General features: G+C 37.9%; 1 protein-coding gene and 1 pseudogene across 6 annotated transcripts in view; both read right to left on the reverse strand.

Moving 5' to 3' along the window:
• GGNBP2 (gametogenetin binding protein 2) overlaps positions 1-19,665 on the reverse strand; it is a 37,122-nt gene that overhangs the window by 2,102 nt on the left and 15,355 nt on the right. For 2 of the 6 annotated variants that reach the window (XM_037163671.2, XM_053656237.1), the window contains exons 6-14: positions 16,206-16,331; positions 16,002-16,115; positions 6,680-6,889; positions 5,497-5,671; positions 3,989-4,183; positions 1,835-1,982; positions 1,146-1,271; positions 915-1,063; positions 182-430 (exon numbers count right to left, since the gene is read on the reverse strand). In XM_037163671.2, the coding sequence (XP_037019566.1) occupies positions 182-430; positions 915-1,063; positions 1,146-1,271; positions 1,835-1,982; positions 3,989-4,183; positions 5,497-5,671; positions 6,680-6,889; positions 16,002-16,115; positions 16,206-16,331 (1,492 nt within the window). The remainder of the gene's footprint in view (positions 1-181; positions 431-914; positions 1,064-1,145; positions 1,272-1,834; positions 1,983-3,988; positions 4,184-5,496; positions 5,672-6,679; positions 6,890-16,001; positions 16,116-16,205; positions 16,332-19,665) is intronic. The other 4 variants (XM_037163673.2, XM_037163672.2, XM_037163675.2 and 1 more) reach the window with 4 other exon arrangements.
• Positions 11,737-15,554, reverse strand: LOC128626024 (GTP-binding nuclear protein Ran-like; annotated as a pseudogene).

Here is a 19,665-nt window from a genome sequence, read left to right on the forward strand (position 1 = left end):
AAAATGTACTCTAGAGTAGCTGCAAAAAACAGAATGAAGTAACCAAAAAAGTAATAAAACAATGCCCTTAATTTCTTAAGAGCCTTCTCCTACTCTCAACTTAAAACCCTCAAAATTACTGTTCCCTTCCACATGCAGCCCATGAGCAGTTATCCACAATAAGACATCATGGCTTACTTACAAGAAGTTCAACTAAGCTCTTGGCACCTTTTCCAGAATCGGGACCAAATGATGTTTCTGTAGGTTCTGCAAACTGTGGTACATTTTTCCTATGCTCAAACCAAGGCAGCGGCTGCCCACTCTTTTCAGAGCTACAACAGCTTTCAGGATGTGCATCTTTGGTCTTATCGCGGTGAAACACTGTGTGCACGGTATTTCCTGAGGTCTCTCGAGTACCTGGATCTGTAATACAGCTTCCCAGCTTTTGGATCTGAAACCATAGCAAAAGATTTTCCAGGTAAAAAGGCAGGAATTAAAAAATGCTGACAGTATATTAAATTTTTTAAAAGAATGCTAAATAAAAACAGCAGCTGAAATGTATTAGACACTACATACCAGATGCTATGCTAACCCATTAAGATAATCTCATTTCATCTTCACAGAACCTAATCTGTAGGGACCTTTATCTTCATTTTACAGATGGGAAAACTAAGACCAAGCTAACTGCTTAATACATTTCAAAGAATTACAAAAAGAATAAACTGATTTATGATTCTCATGGATTGTGGACAAACGACCACATTAGACACACAGACAAATCACAAGATGAGCAACCAATGGAACTGCATAAGGTGTCATTCTTCAAAAAAAATAAATAAATCCTAGCAGCTAAACTGCACACTTGCCATTCTAAGTAAAATGGGTTCTTTTTCCCCTACAGCAAAGGCTTAAGAATTGCAAATTATGGCACTTACATGTTCATCACATTTCAACGTCTTGCTTTTCTTTTTCTTCTTTTTATTTTTTCCTTTAGTGGTATTCTCTTCAGAATTTGCCCAACATTCAACACAACTATCACCATCATCCTCTTTGTCTTCACAATGATGAACACAGGAGTCATCACCTGCAGGAATCAATAATCTCTTATTTATGTGCGTAAACCAGCCAAGTAGCAGAAACAATGGGGAAGCTTAATCTGAACCTACCGTGTTCGTCATGATTACAAATGCCTTCAGTGCAGGCAACATCTGAACCCTCTCGAGAGCCTGTTTCACTGCCTTCCATGCTAGATGAATATCCACAGTCACTGCCATTACAGTGTGGAGATAAGCCTGAGAATAAATTAGGTGACAGTTACAATTAACGCACCAATAAATATGTTAAGACAAGAGTGAACCAACTAAGGACCACAGAAAAAATTTTAAATTGATGTTTATTAAAAGTAGAAAATAAACAATGCAAATATGATTAGGGATTTATAGTTTCTTTTTATCAAATACTAACACATCAAACATCATTCAAAAAAGGAAATATTAAGTGTCTGACTAAATGATATCCTAGGTGCTATAAAGTAATTCCTAAATTCTAGGTTACAGCATCTTTAAAGCTCTCACATTTAAAAGAAAAAAAACTGCCCTGGCTGGTGTAGCTCAGTGGACTGAGCGCAGGCCTGCAAACCAAACAACCATGGTTTGATTCCCAGTCGTGGCACATGCCTGGGTTGCAGGCCAGTTCCCAGCAGGGGACGCACAAGAGGCAACCATACATTGATGTTTCTCTCCCTCTCTCCTTCCCTTCCCCTCTAAAAGATAAATAAATAAAATCTTAAAAAAAAAAAAACCACTATTAAAAAAAACTTAACAGTTCATTTTAAAAAGGAACAGTATTTACTTACCTTTCTTTATTTTAGGGGACCCCAAAAGACTGCCGCTGCTAGGACAGGTACACGATGTATTCTCATTGGTAACAATTACTTCTACACAATTATTACCGTCTTCAGTGCTGCCACAGGCTTTGCAGCTGTTTTCTATGAAGTCTGTTTCCTTTAAGCATCAACATTAAAAGACAGTTTTAAAAAAGCTTTATCTCCATAATGACTTCACTCTAATTTTGTTAACATTAACCAATTAAATATGAGTTATGAGGTTAACAATCAAAAAACTATTCTCATGAAAAATTATTAATTCACTTCAGGACTATGAACCAATAAAAGTAAGTTAAGAGTTAATGGTATCAGGTACGTCTAGGATAGCAGTTCTCCAAGTGTGGTCTGCTGATCCTAGGGGTTCCTTCAATGCAAACTATTTCAAATCATAACACTAAGATGTGATTTGCCTTTTTCACTGCACTGAAACACTAATGGTACAAAAGCAACAGTGGAAAAAGTTCCATGTGCTTTAGCACAAATCAAGGTAGTGGCAATCAAAGTGTATTAACAATCACTACATTCTTCACTTGTCAGGAGATAGATGGATGATAGATATTTCACTAATATGAATGTCTTTGAAGAAGTAAAAGTATTAATTTTATTAAAAGTCAACCCATGAGTAGACACCTTTTTAATAGCGTTATGTGACAAATGGGAAGTATGCTTAAAGCACTTTTGCTGACAACCAAAGAACAATCATTGTCTTAAGGAAAAGTACTGGTGCAACTGTGAGTTGCAAGCTGAACTACCTGCTGTTTTCTCTGGAACATCAATTTTACTTGAAAGAAATAAGAGTCTGGATATTTAAAAGACATTTTCTCAAAAATGAATGAAGCCAGCCTATCACTTCAAAGAAAGCAATGGACACTATTTGTTGTTAATGATAAAATTCAACCTCTCAAACTACAATCACAATTTTGAAAACTTGTATATGCAAGCACAACGAGTTTGAAGCTTCCCAATATTTAAAAACCTTTCTGATGAGATCAATAGTGGTTTTAACCTGATTATCTGATATTATATAATAAAATGTCAATACCTGAGAAGGTACTCAGTGAACCAAAATCTTTCAAATAACCTATGCATACATAATGTTACCAAATCATGCATGAATGAAAGATCTACTGAAGTGCAAGGCAGACCAATGGATTTTAAATAACAGAGTATGAAAAGGTCACTGATTACAGTGTCAAGGTCCACACTGCAAATAATCTTTAAGAAACTACCATTTGTTGAGTTATAATGCCAGAGAAGAATACCAGGCAACTATCTGAAAAAGCTTATATTAGAATACTTATCCCTTATCCTACCATTTACATTTGTGAGACTTTCTTCGTGCTTCAACCAAGCAAAAGCAACATCAGAAAACAGACTAAATGCAGCGGCAGATATGAGAATCCACCTGATTCCTTTTAAGCCAAATATTAAAGAGATTGACAAAAATACAAAATAATACCACCCTTCTCACCTTTTCTTCTGAAAATAGCTTTTTAGCCCTGGCTGGTGTGACTCAGTGGACTGAGTGCCTGCCTGTGAACCACAGGGTAGCCAGTTTGATTCCCAGTCAGGGCCCATGCCTGGGTTGCAGGCTGGGTTCCAGTAGGGGGCATACAAGAGGCAACCACACATTGATGTTTCTCTACCTCTCTCCTTCCCTTCCCATCTCTCTAAAAATAAATAAACGAAGTCTAAAAAAACAAAACAGCTTTTTAAAAAACTTAGTCATGTTAATATATATAACAAGACTTATTTTTTAAAAATTAATACTTTTCAATTTCTCCATTTTAATACTAATACACTAAATGTTGACTAGTATTAATCTACATAAACAAAAACTCATGGGCACCTTAATTTTTAAGAATGAGAAGGGGTCCTGAGACCAAAAAGTTGAGAACTTTCCACATTTGGATTTTGATCTAACAGCATACTGAGGTCAGGAAAAAGGTAACTATCCAACACTGTCTTTATAAAACAAACACATGACGATAAAACTTTTGGCTTATACAGATTATAGTAGGAAGAAAGGTAGGAGCCCACATTCTGGAAAAGGCACAGTAAAAACGCCAAAATCTAGCAAACAGCAATACTATCTATCCATGAGTCAGTATTAAAGACTATCACCTTCTCTTGGCTTACTTCCTTCTCATCTGCTGTTTGCAGGGGAGTAGGAATGTCACATACACATTTATTTTTTCGTCTATTCTTCCGTTTTTGGCGTTTCTTTTCTTGCTTGAGTTCTCGTACTCGTTCCTCCTCTGAAAATTCTTCACATAGTTGTTCCAATCGGCTAATACCTTGCACTTTTTCCACAGTCATCTATTACAGAAATGAAGTTGAGAGTGAAGTAGTCAAAACTCCCTTTACTTTCCATAAAAATTCTCATTTTTAATTTTAAATTAAACTACAAACACAGAAACAGGTATTTCATGCTGCGATTCTAACAGTCCCCACAAAGAATCTCAAATTTTCATACCTTAAGTGATTAACAGTCTTAAAATCTACTCAGAAAGTGAATATACAACTAATCCATGTGGAAAAGCAGACTTATATACACTCCTCCAGCATATTCTAATTTGAAAATTTCACAATTTTAGCACAGCAAAGTAAACATTCATTTCTTCACACAATGTAACTATTTAACCTGATTAGATAATCTAGTTTCTGAAGGCAGAAACATACAAAGAGATAAGGGATAGGAAATCTGTTCAGCAAGAACTAGTACAAATCTCAGACTCCCCAGAACAGTGTTTTAAGTTCATGGTAGGCTTCTGGGGGGGGGAAAAAAAGGTGTGTAGCTTTCAAACCATTCTCAAAAGGGACTGGCAAACAAGGTAAATGATTACAACCATGTCCTAGAATATAACAAATATTCACTAGCCAAGAATTTATGCTGTACAGGGTGTAACTGAAAAAAAGGTTACCAAATCACAAACACTAAACCCAGCACCAACATTATTATAGAAAGCCTTCAGTGTCCTATTAAGTTCTTTTTAAAAAAATTGTATTTATTGATCTGAGGGGGGGGGAGGAAGGAGGGAGAGAAAGAGAAAGAAACATCAATTTATTGTTCCATTTGTTTGTGCATTCATTGGTTGACTCTTGTATGTGCCCTGACGGGATTGAACCCGCGACCTTGGCATATTGGGATGATGCTCTAACCAACTGAACTACCTGGCCAGGGCAAGAGTAGTTCTTACATCGTGGCATTTTGACAGCATTTACTTTACATTACTGGACATCAGCAAGCAAACTGGGGCTGATTACCAGTTTCTAATTTTGTTGCTTATTTTTGGACTGCTCTTAACTTTTCATTAGTTATGTTTCATCGCAGCATCCTGTTAAATAATCACCAACTTCAGTTTTCTGAAAGTCTAAAAAGCCAAGACTCGACTCTATAGAGTAACATGACCAAAAAAAAAAAAAAAAAAATTAAGAAAGAAAGAAAAATCCACAAATTACTTCTAAGTTCCAGTTCTCCACAAAACTCTTTCCCAACCTCCCCAAAAGCCATGACACTGTATCAGTGGATTGCAGCCCTGAGGCAAGGTGAGACTGGTAGTTTTTATAAAGCTTTGGTCCAATAATTTGACTAAGCAATCTTGGACACCAAAGGAGCCCACTGTTCTTACCTCAAAACTCTTACGTAAAGCATCAACACCAAGATAGAAAAGCATCTGCCACGTCTGTTCCTCTGCTCGTAGTTTTTGCCAGATCCGATGCAGTCTCTCATAAAGATGAATTCCCAAGCAGGTCAGAACTTCTTCTTGAGCTATATCTATTGTCTTAGCATGCCGTTCTCTTCGCCTATAAAGGAGAATAAGTCACACAAAATTTCTAGTAACCTTAAATGGAACAGTAAAAAATGGATAACACAATCTTCATACTTATTAACCTAATAACAAGACAGTTATACGTTCAAGCTCAATTAATGTATAGATAAATACATAAGCACACATGTTTATAACCAATGAGAAATACATATACAGGTAGAACTCAGTTCTAATATTGTTAAAAATAAGGTAATTCAGGAACTGGCCCTAAACAGATGTTTTTTGAGTACAGAAGTCACACATAAATGTCCAGCTCGCAGTTGGCACAACAGTTCCTTTAACCTTCCAATTACAGCAAATGCCTACTTGGTTTTTGTTTCTTTTTTTGAGGGTAAATGGAGAAAGGCAATGCCAAACTGACTTAATCATGGGCAAAAGCCCTCTCGGCCAGTCTTTAGACCTGTTCACAGAACTTCAGGAATAAAATACATCTTAGTATTCTAAATGCCCAGCAGAAAATAGGCACTCAAATGAGCGTTGGTACACAAAACACAAAGGGAAATGGGTTCAATTTATTCTATAAACAACTTTTTCTTGTATTTCCACAACAAAGCCAGAGGTAAAATTTTAGGTTGCTAATTTAATAATATACACAGTTCATGAATTACATTAATAAAGTAACCCACTTCCTATGCAGAAACCATCATTATGAACAAAATCTGAATATGGAAATGGATGAAAGGAGAAGGAAAAAAATTCCTTCTAATCATTTTCAAATGAAAATGATAATCTGTAATAATGAAAGCCAAAAAAACCTTCCTACTTCAAGCAACAAGGAGCAGAGGACTGAACCAAACACCACAGAACACTTTCTCCGTTTTTATTTAGTCAATTAAGAAACGCAAATTTTAAAGAAAGCAAAAACTTTACAGGCACACTTTGATTTGTACATATCATATGAACTGATGCAGGTGATGGAAACAAACTTTTAGTAATAAAATGAAGCAAAGCGCTAGATAGCCCATTCTAGCAAATTACATACTCATACCCTCCTGCGAACTCTGGCTCAGCACGACCCAAAAGATGTGCAATGAAGTCTGTTTCACAGCAAACATGTATGTGTCGCTCGTGTGGACAGCACCGTAAGCCTTCATAAAGTGCAGCACAGTAGCCCTTCTCTTTGCTGCAATCGAGTTCACCAATAAGGATGTTGTATGCTCGGAGGACTTTATTTTTGCAGTCAGTGCAAAACCTGTTGAAAAGAAAAACCACAAAATTAAAAACTGGCTCCGTAATTATTTCATGAGGGATATAATGGTGTACTAGACAATGAGACTGGCCTCCCATGTACAGCCTTAAAAAAAAAAGCCTCCATACACAATGGAAAACATACACAGGGTAAATACAAATTTAGAGATTACATGACTATAGATAAATCTCCATTTGCAATTTTTAAACTTGAGAAGCACAAGGGTCAAAATAAAATTCAAAGGAACGAGACAGTTATATATTTGTTAGTTCACAGAATGCAAGCCCAGAAAACACTAGCTGCCAAAGACTAGTATGCCTCCACTTCAAAAGCTATTTGCACAGGTCAGAAATGAAACAACAGAGGCTCCAAGCCAATGACTTGGAGGCCCCTTTTCTTTTCACCCTCTGAAAATAGCATCTTCAACAGTAAACCTTGATTCAGGTTTTTCCTACATTTTATTTTAGTTCATCACTAGCTAAGCATTTGGGGGCTGGGAGCAACAATACAGTTATAGACAACATTTACATAGAAATGTGCTTTAAATTTAAGTGTATATAATGTAGTGAAAGTGCAGAAGAACATGTAAATGTAGAAGATGACAAAATTTTAAGGAACCAAGCATTACTCAACCAGTAAGATAAAAAGAGCCCTGGCTGGTGTGGCTCAGTGGACTGAGTGACAGCCTATGAACCAAGAGATGGCTGGTTCAATTCCCAGTCCAGGCACATGCCTGGGTCGTGGGTCCAGTTGGGGCACGCAAGAGGCAACCAACAATGATTCTCTCTGACAATGATGTTTCTGTCCCTCTCTTTCTCCTTCCCTTCTTCAATCAAGCAATCAAAATATACTTTAAAAGTCTTAAAAAAAAAAAAATAGAAGCCTGGCTCATAATATAAAAAAACTGCCTTTCTTCAGCTGTGGTAGAACAAAGAAATTTTTTTTTAAATCCTCACCCAAGGATATATTCATTGATTTTAGAAAAAGAAGGGAAAGAGCATAAAAGAAAAAAGATGAAAGAAACATTGATCAGTTGCCATCCGTATGTGCCCTGACCAGGGATCAAACCCACAATCTTTTGGTGCACAGGGCGATGCTTCAACCAACTGACCCACCCTAGTGGGCCAGGGCTGGAACCAGGAAATTTTTATCTCTTTCATTTAAATTCATTACTAGGTGAGCTCATCTGTTCTCGTGGCTTCAGACAACAAGTCTGATTCTCAACTCTACAGCTCTATTCAAGTCCCTGCCTGCCCTTGCCTAGGGGCCAAACCCATACTGAAAAATGAGAAACATCCCAGACATCCAATAACCAACGTGTTACACTCACTGTCCAAAACCAAACGTAACACTGCTCCCTCCCTATGCCCCCTTCCATTCCTGTAAAGAACATCACACACCAATCACCCGGGATGAAAACCTCAGTTAATTCCAGTTTCTCCTTAGGTCCCCCATTGTGGGGTAGAGCCAATTGGTATCAATTCTTTCTTACTTCTGTATAGGTCCCTTCTTTCAACTCTCTCTCTTTTTTTTTTTAATGCATTTTATTTTTTAAAAATATTTTTTTATTTATTTTCAGAGAGAGGGGAAGGGAAGGAGAGAGGGACAAATATCAATGTGTGGTTGCCTCTCATGTGTGTCCCCCACTGGGAACTGGCCTGCAACCCAGGCATATGCCCTGACTGGGAACCGAACCATGATCCTTTGCTTCACAGGCCCACGCTCAATCCACTGAGCTATACCAGCCAGGGCTCTCTCTTTTATTTTAAATTGCCTAAGACAAATTTTTAAAAAGATTCTTAACTGGTTTCTGTTTCCACTTTTCTAGCCCTAATGCATCTCTCATACCAAAATGAAATTTAAATACAAATCTGATTATCTCGCTCTAAGCTTAACCTTTTGTCTACAAATAAAACTCAAACTTTTTAAGGCATTCAGTGACTACTTCTTTTACCCAACCTACTATTTCTAGCCATACTTCCTAAGACTCACCTCTCCCTTCATGGTCCCACCCGCTCTACCCTGCCTTGTACACATGCCATATATACAAATGAACTGCTCTGCATAAAATTCACGCGTCTTTATCCTGAAGTCTTTTTTCTTCTGCTTCCTTCCCACACCTCTCCACATCCTTTATCATTTGCTTAAATCACGTCCATCCTTAAAGAAACCTTCCGCAATTTCCGTACCTAAAATTCGACCTTTCTTTGTGTTCCACTTACTGGCTTACAGTTCTTACTATATTATTTACCCTTATGTTGCCACATATTAGTTTGATACATCATCTTTCTGGCCCAACAGCAGATAACTGTGTTTCTTGAAATAAATGTATATTGAATTAGAGACTCCAAGCCCACTTGGTAAAAAAAAGGCAATAATGTTGACAAATAAAATTTTAAAACTAACTTAAAATTGGTTAAAGACTTAAGCACGAAGACCTGAAACTCTAAAACTCCTAGAAGAAAGAAAAACACAGGGCAGAAAAACTTCATGACTCTGGAAGAGGTGATAATTTCTTAGCGATGACACCAAAAGCACAGGGAACTGCCCTGGCTTGTGTGGCTCAGTGGTTGAGTGCCAACCTGTGAACCAAAGGGTTGCCAGTTCAATTCCTGGTCATGTGAGAGGCAACCACACATTGATGTTTCTCTCCCTTTCTCTGCCCCTCCCTTCCCTTCTCTCTAAAAATAAATAATATCTTTAAAAGAAAAACAAAGGGAACAAAAGAATAAACAAACGAAACAACATCAATCTTAAAAACTTCTGTGTTGCAAAGGGAACAACACAATGAAAAGCAACCTATGGAATATTTGCAAATAGATAAGAGGTTAATACACAGAATATATAAAGAAGTACAACTAACAAAAACATTCAATTAAAAGGTAGGCAAAGGACATAAACAGATATTTCTCCAAAGATATACAAATGGCTAACAAGCACATGAAAAGATGCTCAATATCACCAGTCATCAGGAAAACGAAAGTCAAAACCATACAATTTCAGCTCATACATGTTAGTATGGCCACTACAAAAAACAAACAAAGAAACAAACAAAGTGTTGGCAAGAATGTGGAGAAATTAAAACCTTTGTGGGATTGTAAAATGGTACTGCAAATATGGGATTTCCTCAAGAAATTAAAAATAGAACTACCATTATGATCCAGCAATCCACTTCTGGGTACATATCCTAAAGAACTGAAAATAGGATCTCAAAGAGAAATTTGCACACTCATGTTCACTGCTGGATTTTTCACAACAGTTAAGGATGTGGGAACAACCTTAATGTCCATTGACAGGTAAATGTAGCCTATACACACAATGGAATACTATCCAGCTGTAAAAATTAAGGAAATTCTGTCATGTTACAACATGGATGAACCTTGAGGACATTATGCTAAGAAAAATAAGCCGATCACAAAAAAGACCAATATAGTACTGCATGATTTCACCTATATTAAATTACCTAATCAAACTCACAGTAACAGAAAATTTAATGGTGGCTGCCAGGGGATGGGGGCAAGGGTAAAAAGGGGAGTTGTTCATTGGGTATAGTTTCAGCCATGAAAGATGAAAAAAATTTTAGCATTCTGTTGCATAACAATATGCATATAGCTAACAACACTGTAATACACACTTGAAAACTGTTAAGAGGATTAATTTATATTATGTGGTTTTCTTTTACCACAATTTTTTTTTAACAAGTCCTTCCCTTAGAGGGAGAAATGGACATGGACACAGAACTAACAAATCCTACCATGTTTTCAGGTTATAAATAGTAAGCTTATATTTTCCGGTAAATAAATGATTAAATATCATATAGTACTAATGATAAAACCTGAAATATTTCCCCTATATTGTCCTGCTTTAAATCCTCAGGGTAGTTTAATATGTTTGATTGTACATAATCAAAAGTAACATAAGCATAAGTAAACAGTGATTTAAAAATACAACAGCCATACAAATGAATGTGATTTTTTTTCAAAAATAACCTTGCACATAAACTTTAAAAACATTTTTAAGATTTCGTTTATTTATTTTTTTAGAGAGGGGAAGGGAGAGAGGGAGAGAAACATCAATTTGTGATTGCCTCTTGCGTGTGCCCCCTAGCAGGGACCTGGCATGTGCCCTAGACCAGGAATCGAACAGGCAACCTTTTGGTTCACAGGCAGCACTCAACCACTGAGCCACACCAGCCAGGGCTAAAAACATATTTGAAGGCACAGATTTCACAGACTCCTAAGACCTCGGTTTTAATACAGTAATGTACTACCTTACTACTTAACTGGCTAAATAGTGTCACCAAATTTTTATTATAAAGTACTCAAAAAAGTCCACTGACAAAAGAAGTGACAAAAAGGTACATTATTTAGACATTTAAAAATCACTTTCAGGGACTTCCACCAAGATGGAGGCGTAGGTGGAAGCACTGCACCTTCTCACACAACCAAGTTTAAAAACAACAAAGTTTTAGCAACAAAAATGCAGCCAAACCACAGAAAATTGAACTACACAGAAGTCTGACAACAAACCCTTCAGCCAAACCAGTAAGAGGGGCAGAGCCAGCAGCAGAGCGGGGTCAGGCAGGAAAGATCCACCGGACCGACCAGGGCGTGTGACCCAGGCGCGCCAGCAGCCATGGGAGGATCCCAGGTGTGGAGTAGCCAGCGGACCCACTGAGGGCTGACCAGTCACACATTCGAGCGCAAATAAACTGGTGAAGGAGTGAAGCAGTGAGACAGACCATCAGGCCCCAGTGGTGGAAAGTGGCAGAGGGGACCGTCATTGTCCCTCCCTGACCCCGCCCCCACATACCAGCAACTTGGGTGGCCTCTCTCTGACCCGCCCCCACATATAGAGTCACAAACCAGCGACCTAGGTAGCCCCGCCCTGGTGAACACCTACTCGCATGTAACAGGCATGAACAGATCAAAACATGGCTCAAGAACAACTCAGAACCCCAGAGTCCATAAATCTAAGCAATGAAGAAATAGCCAAACTTTCGGATGCACAGTTCAAAACACTGGTGATCAGGATGCTCACAGAACTGGTTGATTTTAGTCACAAATTAGAGGAACATATGAAGGGTAGACTAACTGAAATGAAGGGAAATGAACAGGAAACCAATAGTAATAGAAAGGAAACTGGGACTCAAACCAAAGGAGTGGACCAGAAGGAGAAAAAAAATGACTAAACAGAAAAGGATGAAGAAACAAGAATTCAAAAAAATGAGAGGCTTAGGAACCTCCAGGACATCTTTAAACGTTCCAACATCCGAATTATAGGGGTACCAGAAGGGGAAGAGGAACAGCCACAAGTGGAACACTTATTTGAACAAATAATAAAGGAGAACTTCCCCAATCTGGCAAAGGAAATAGACTTCCAGGATATCCAGGAAGCTCAGAGAGTCCCAAAGAAGTTGGATCCAAGAAGGAACACACCAAGGCACATCATCATTACATTGGCCAAGATTAAAATGAAGGAGAGAATTCTAGAAGCAGCAAGAGATAAGGGGACAGTCACCTACAAAGGACTTCCCATCAGACTGTCAGTGGATTTCTCAAAAGAGACCTTACAGGCAAGAAGGGGCTGGAAAGAGGTATTCCAAGTCATGAAATCCAAAGACCTACAACCAAGATTGCTCTATCCAGCAAAGCTTTCATTTAGAATGGAAGGACAGATAAAGTGCTTCTCAGATAAGATCAAATTCAAGGAATTCATCATCACCAAGCCCTTATTATATGAAATGTTAAAGGGACTTACCTAAGGAAAAAAAGATAAAAAAAGATGAACAATGAAAGGACAGCAAGCTCACAGTTACTAAGAACCACACCTAAAACAAAAACAAACTAAGAGGACAGCTACATCAGGAGCAGAACCATAGAACTGAAGATCACATGGAGGGTTAGCAACAGGGGAGTGGGAGAAGAAGGGCGGAGAAGGTACAGAAAATAAGTAGCACAGATGATAGGTAGAAAATAGATAGGGGGGAGGGCAAGAATAGTATGGGAAATATAGAATCTAAAGAACTTCAGACATGTGTTCATGAACTAAAGGGGGGAATGGTGGGGGAGGGGTGTGCAGGGTGGAGGGGAATGAAGGGGGGAATAGAACTGTATTGGCATAATCAATAAAATATATTTAAAAAAATCACTTTCAACTGACTGCACTTCAAAAGCTCAAACCTACCTACTCCAAGAACTAGATTCACAGGAATGACAAGGACTTGCATATCTGACATACAAATGTTCACTAATGTGCTTAATATGTGCCAGATATATTCTAAGTAAGTTTTACTATGTACTGCCAATCTACAACAAATTCTACAGTAAGTCCCGTAAGATCACTACCATCATTTTTGTCTTGAAAAGAGGCACAGAAAAGTCAAATAAGTATCAAAATATAATCAGCAGAACACAAATTCAAGGCAGTCTTTTTTTTAGATATTTGAAATACTTTATTCTGATTCTAAACAAAAGGGAATGGGAATTAACAAGCAAGGTTTCACCACTGAATACTGTGATATAATTGTAGCAGTCTGTATTTGAAACTCAGTAAGAAAACAACTGCATTCCAAAACAGCTAAAATATGCAGGTCTAGCAAATAAATGCATTTTTAAACTGCTACATTCACTCCAAAGCCCCTTCTTCTCCTTCAGTACCCCAAAGATCAAGCACATGTTCTGCTCAGCTTTACAATAAAGTGGGAAACACACTGCACCACTGACATCACAGGACAGTTTCCTGTAAAATTAGACTTCTGCCCTGCAGCTGTGGCTCAGTGAATGCCAGCACGAGAACCAAAAGGTCACTGGTTTGATTCCCAGTCAGAGCACATGCCTGGGTCACAGGCCAGGTCAAATCCCCAGTAGGAGGCACACCAGAGGCAACCACACATTGATATTTCTCTCCTCTCTTTCTCTCTCCCTTCCCCTCTGTCTAAAATAGATACATAAAATATTTTTTAATAAAAAAAAATAGACTTCTAACACTGGGCTCCAGCCACCCTTTCTCACAGGTTGTCATCCTCATCTGAGAGAACAGTGGTCTGAGCAACCTTTTTAGACCATGCTCGTATTTTTCTGCCAAAGCTGGGTCTGTGACAACCTCTGGTGGGTCAAGAGCAGGCAGGGCACAAACTCCAAGTTAGGGTCTCCAATTAGTCTTCTAGTCAGCCCGAGGAAGGGCATTTAAAGTTGTAGATACTCTGGCAGAAACATCATAGTACTGAAGATTCTTCTTCTGGTGGAAGACAACTGATTTGCCTTAATTTTCCTGTCCTTAATTTCCACTTTGTTACCACATATCACAATGAGAATGTTTTCACACACTCCTACCAGATCTCTATGCCAGTTAGGCACACCCTTTAAGTAATTCTCAAAGTTATATCAAACATTGTAATGGCACACCAGACTCAGACATAATGGCTGTCTCTCAACCCATGAACTTCTCCTGGCCAGCTATATCCCACATATTGAACTTAATAGGTTCTCTGTTGGTGTGGAACATGAGGGGATGGATCTCAGTACCCGAGATGGCTAAATATTTCTCAAATTCACCAGTAAGATGATGTTTCATGAAGGTACTCTTCCCAGTCCCACCATCACCAACCAATATAAGTTTGAACTGAACTTGGGGTTCTCCTTGGGCAGCCATGACGTCAGTTCCAGAAGTGTCCCTTGAGCCCATCTGATTCCAGTGCAATTTCTCTTACTCCCTTCTCTTAATCACACTGCTTCCTACCCTTAAGATATTTACAAAATAGACACCACCTTCTTAAAATAAAAAATATTGCCCCCAAATATACAAAATATCTACAATTATTATAGAAAACTCCAAAATACTAGCTCTCGTAACCAGTAATTTTTTGAGTAATCACCGCCCAAAAAGCTATCTTTTGATGGACCAATTCATACTGAATACAAACATCAATTCATATTGAAAGAGGAAGAAATCTAAAAGTGGATTCCAAATAATCGATACATTCTATACTGTCTTGGGTATAATAAACCATGTTTGTAACTGAAAAAAAGAAAAACACAGCCCTGGCTGGTGTGGCCCAGTGGACTGAGTGCTGGCCTGTGAACTGAAAGGTCGCCAGTTCAATTCCTGGTCAGGGCAAATGCCTGGGTTACAGGCCAGGTCCCCACCTGGGGCATGCAAGAGGCAACTGATCAATGTCTCTCACAGCAGCATTTCTTTTCCTCTCTTTTCCCTTCCTTTCCATCTCTCTAAAAATAAATAAATAAAATCTTTATATATATGAGAAGAACACCTAATAAACACCTAATGAAAAACACCTAATAAACTTAGCATGGAAGGTGCAGGGTTAGATCATTCATCTCATTGCCATATACACACCAATCTTGATAATGCCAATTTTTATCATTAACATATGTTTTTTAGAAGCATCTCCAAAGTAATTGCACATATTTATCCCAAAGAACACGCAACCAAAAATCCAACACGTGACAAATTCATATTAAAACAGTACAACTCCCCACAAGAACAGCATCTCTAGATAGCTCCCTTACCAGCTTCCTATCCTACTGCACTCTCCCTTCCCTACAAATTTCCAAATGTGAGTGACACTTAGGAAATTCCTTTGTAAAGTAGTATTCTAAAAAAAAAGTCTGAAGTTACTTTTATAGTACATGAAACATACAAGTCCCAACTCTACTTTAGGTTTTGACAAAAAAATTATAGAAGACATAGTATTACTATATAGAAGAAAAAATTCAAACTATTACTAAGTGAAAGCTGCTAATTTAACTTCAATTTTGAAAATAACACCAGAAATGCTTCTATCATAGTAACAAAGAGTACTAGAGTTTCCAAAATTAAGTACACTTTACTCAATTCAGTCATTCTGTGTTTCTTGAAAGGCTAACGTGGAAACCAACAGATAAAAATTTTGAGAAAGAGAAAGAGATGCTGGCTCAACGCAAAGGCTAACACTGACAGTCATCCCATACAGGAACTACCTACCTAACATTACACTCGGCCTAGTGCCAAGTATTAACGGAGAGCCTGTCACTGAAGGAGGTCAGTATGGGTTATTCTGGATAGCCTATAGCGAAGCACCTTTCTACTACACCGTGGCGACCTTTACACTCACCTGTGTTTTCGCAGATATGTTTCTAGTGTTTCTAGAAGACAACTAGAGTCAATCAAAACGACTTCATCCCTGCATTCTTGGGACATTAGTTCCCATACATCCATCCAACAACCTCTGCAGAAAGAAAGAAATATTAGTAAGAAGGAGTAATACATAAGGGTAAAAACATTTAAAAAAGTGGAGTAAAGGATTGCTTCATTTTACCTGGCTGGTCCCTGGAAAGGTCCATAATGCAAAATGATCCTACACTTGCTGTCCTTCCTGTGGTCTTCACTACTTCTCTTATCTGTACTTAACTTCTCTGAACTGACACTGCTACTGCTCCCTTCACTGTAGTACAGTACAGTACAGTACAAAGCTTAGTGACACAGAGATTATCTGAAGGAATAATTTCTATAATCTATATTAAAATCATGAACTTTAACAAATTAAAATATTAGGATAAGTTAGAAAATATGTATGCATATAATAACACATTCACTTCAAGCACATTAAAATGTTATTTAAATATGCTCATCTATATAAAAACTTCTGCCAATTATTAACTTTACCTCATACAATTGAAGAGCATTTATATTTATCAAGATAGCAACTGGTTAATATAAGCTCATAAGCATTTTATGAGCAAATGTACTTGGAATGTTCTAAAGTCAAAAGGGTTGAAAAAATTATATTTTCACCCATAAATGTGACTCAATATTCTAAAAATTGAAAATTTTAACAACTTTTGATCTACTCAATGTATCCTTATAGTTAGTTGACGGCCACAAAATTCATCTCTGCCTTTACATTCCCGAGTAGCTGGGAAAGTCACAGATTAATCTTATGGTAAATAAATTTTCATATACAATAAAATAAAAATAGCATACTAAGATGAATACTTTACACAGCCTAAATTAGTAGTAAGTATTATACAAATAATTTTTTTAAAACTTACTAAAAACCTCCTAGGCCCCCCCTTGCCCACAAGTTTCAATGTGGCACTTGTCATGCATTTTGTTTTATTGAAGTGTGCACTCCAAGAGAAATGTGCGTCTATATTCCATTCAGTGACAGTCTTCTTAATTTTGCACAATTCTGAACAACTGGCTCCTGCCTGTTCTTCTGCAGGTCTCACTAAGTACTAGAAATTCACTACCTCGGATGCATGAAAACGGAAAAAACCTCTGAATCTTTTCTTAATCTACGCTATATAGTTATGTATTTCTCAACCTCCTGCCCACTATATAAGGTCATTCACACACACACACACACACACACACACACAATTTATTTACTTCAGTTCCCCATTCCCTCTAATAAGGTTCAGGTCAAGGATCAGCGCTCTTTATTTTTTGAAACACAACCTCAACTCTTGCTCTGCCTTCCATGTTTATAGCCTTCTCTCAACTCCCATATTTCTTTTTCTAATTATGTTTGGGTGATCTATAGACTCCCAAAATTCTCAAACTCAAGTTCTCTGAGACAAAGTTTATGAAATCAGAGCTGGGGAATGATTATTCCACATCAAGATATAAAAGCATTATCCTAAAAAAAGGTTTTAAAAATATATTCTACAACTCAAATCAAGATCTTATCCATAATCTCTCTACACCAAATATATTTTTTTAATATTTTATTTATTTATCTTTAGAGGGGAAGGGAAGGAGAGACGGAGAGAAACATCAATGTATGGTTGCCTTTTGTGCATCCCCTGCTGGGAACTGGCCTGCAGGGAACTGGCCTGCAACCCAGGCATGTGCCCTGACTGGGAATCGAACCGCAACTGTCTGGTTGGCAGGCCCGCGCTCAATCCACTGAGCTACACCAGCCAGGGCCAAATATTTTTATATTACTCCTTCAAGATGAGACTTTTTGAAAAAGAAATCTCTCCACTTCCCTGTTCTACTCCCATATTTCCCACTCACAGCTTAATCCATTACATTACACTGCGTTCACCTATCCATTCCGATCTGCATTCGGCTTCCACTCAACCCACAGAGCTGTTCATCAAGATCACCATGTCAGGTTTGCTATAGCTAAGGGACACTTTTAGGTCATGCTAACCCAAGCGGTAGTCAACATGGCTGACCAGACCCTCCTAAAAATACTCTTCCCTTGGTTTCCTCCTAACTCTCTGGCCACTCTTTCTCAAGTTTCTTTACTGAGTTCTACTTTTATGCCACTAAATTGAACCCCTTGGCATTCTCTCTTACTCTACTCTTCCTCTTGGTGATCTTACATATCATTCTCTAAGATAATCTTGAACCATCAGCTACTGGTCTAGACCTTTCTTTCAAATCTCCAACTTACTCCCAGACAAAAAACAAAACAAAACAAAACTTGGGTTTACTTGCATGGACATAAGAATACTCTCAGGAATTGCTGCAATTGGTTAGGCTGAAACCTAATCAATAGGATTATATTTTCCCTGGACAAAGTCTAAACAGAAAAAGGGGGGACAACGAAAACATATCAAATGGAGAATCAGAGCAGCATACAACGGCAGTGACTATCCAAAGTGGAAGAGAGGGAGCCTTGGCTAGCCAATTGTACTCCCTGGTCTGTTCTCCATATAGCATATGGAAATAACCAAAGCTACCTTAGGAGACACTGCTTAAAATTAACTAACTCCATTCATACTATTTCATAACTCAGCAAACAACCTTCTAAAACCTTTACATTCCATGTGGTAGCGCCGTAGCTGCAGGGAGATGTGAAATCTGTGAAGGTTTGTTCAGTTTTAAGCTGAGACACAGGAAAACAGAACTGTATGTCAACTTAATGAAAGTAGAAGACTAATGATGCAAAGTCACTGAGAATGAGAGGAGACAGAATCCAGAGCAAAACTGGAAGAACTGGTGTTTGAACAAGGGTGGCAATGAGCACAGATGTGTAAAATGCCTGTTGCTTTTTAGTTCCTTGATAAAGAATATACACAACAAAAACACAGAAGGCAGGCTTTTTATTGTAGCATACTATTCTTTTTTAAAAATATATCTTGATTATGCTATTACAGTTGTCCCATTTCCCCCCTTCACTCCCCTCCACCTTGCAACCCTCACACCCACATTCCCCCCCCCTTTAGTTCATGTCCATGTGTCATAAGTTCTTTAGCTTCTACATTTCCCATATCATTTTTACCTTCCCCCTATTTTCTATCTACCATCTATGTTACTTATTCTCTGTACTTTCCCCCCTCTCTCCCCCTCCCACTCCCCTGTTGATAACCCTCCACGTGATCTCCATTTCTATGGTCCTGTTCCTGTTCTAGTTGTTTGCTTAGTTTTTGTTATTTTAAGTGTGGCTGTTAATAACTGTGTTTGCTGTTTTTCTTCTTTATCTTCTTTTTCTTAAATAAATTCCTTGAACATTTCATATAATGAGATGTTATTTTTTATCTTCTTTTCCTTAAATAAATCCCTTTAACATTTCATATAATAAGGGCTGGGTGATGATGAACTCCTTGAACTTGACCTTATCGAAGAAGCACTTTATCTGCCTTTCCATTCTAAATGAAAGCTTTGCTGGATACAGCAATCTTGGATGTAGGTCCTTGCCTTTCATTACTTGAAATACTTCTTTCCAGCCCCTTCTTGCCTGTAAGGTCTCTTTTGAGAAATCAGCTGACAGTCTAATGAGAAATCCTTTGTAGGTAACTGTCTCCTTTTCTCTTGCTACTTTT

This window comes from Artibeus jamaicensis, unplaced genomic scaffold, assembly GCF_021234435.1.
Source record: "Artibeus jamaicensis isolate MK-2021 breed Jamaican fruit bat unplaced genomic scaffold, CSHL_Jam_final contig_1998, whole genome shotgun sequence".
NCBI lineage: Eukaryota > Metazoa > Chordata > Mammalia > Chiroptera > Phyllostomidae > Artibeus > Artibeus jamaicensis.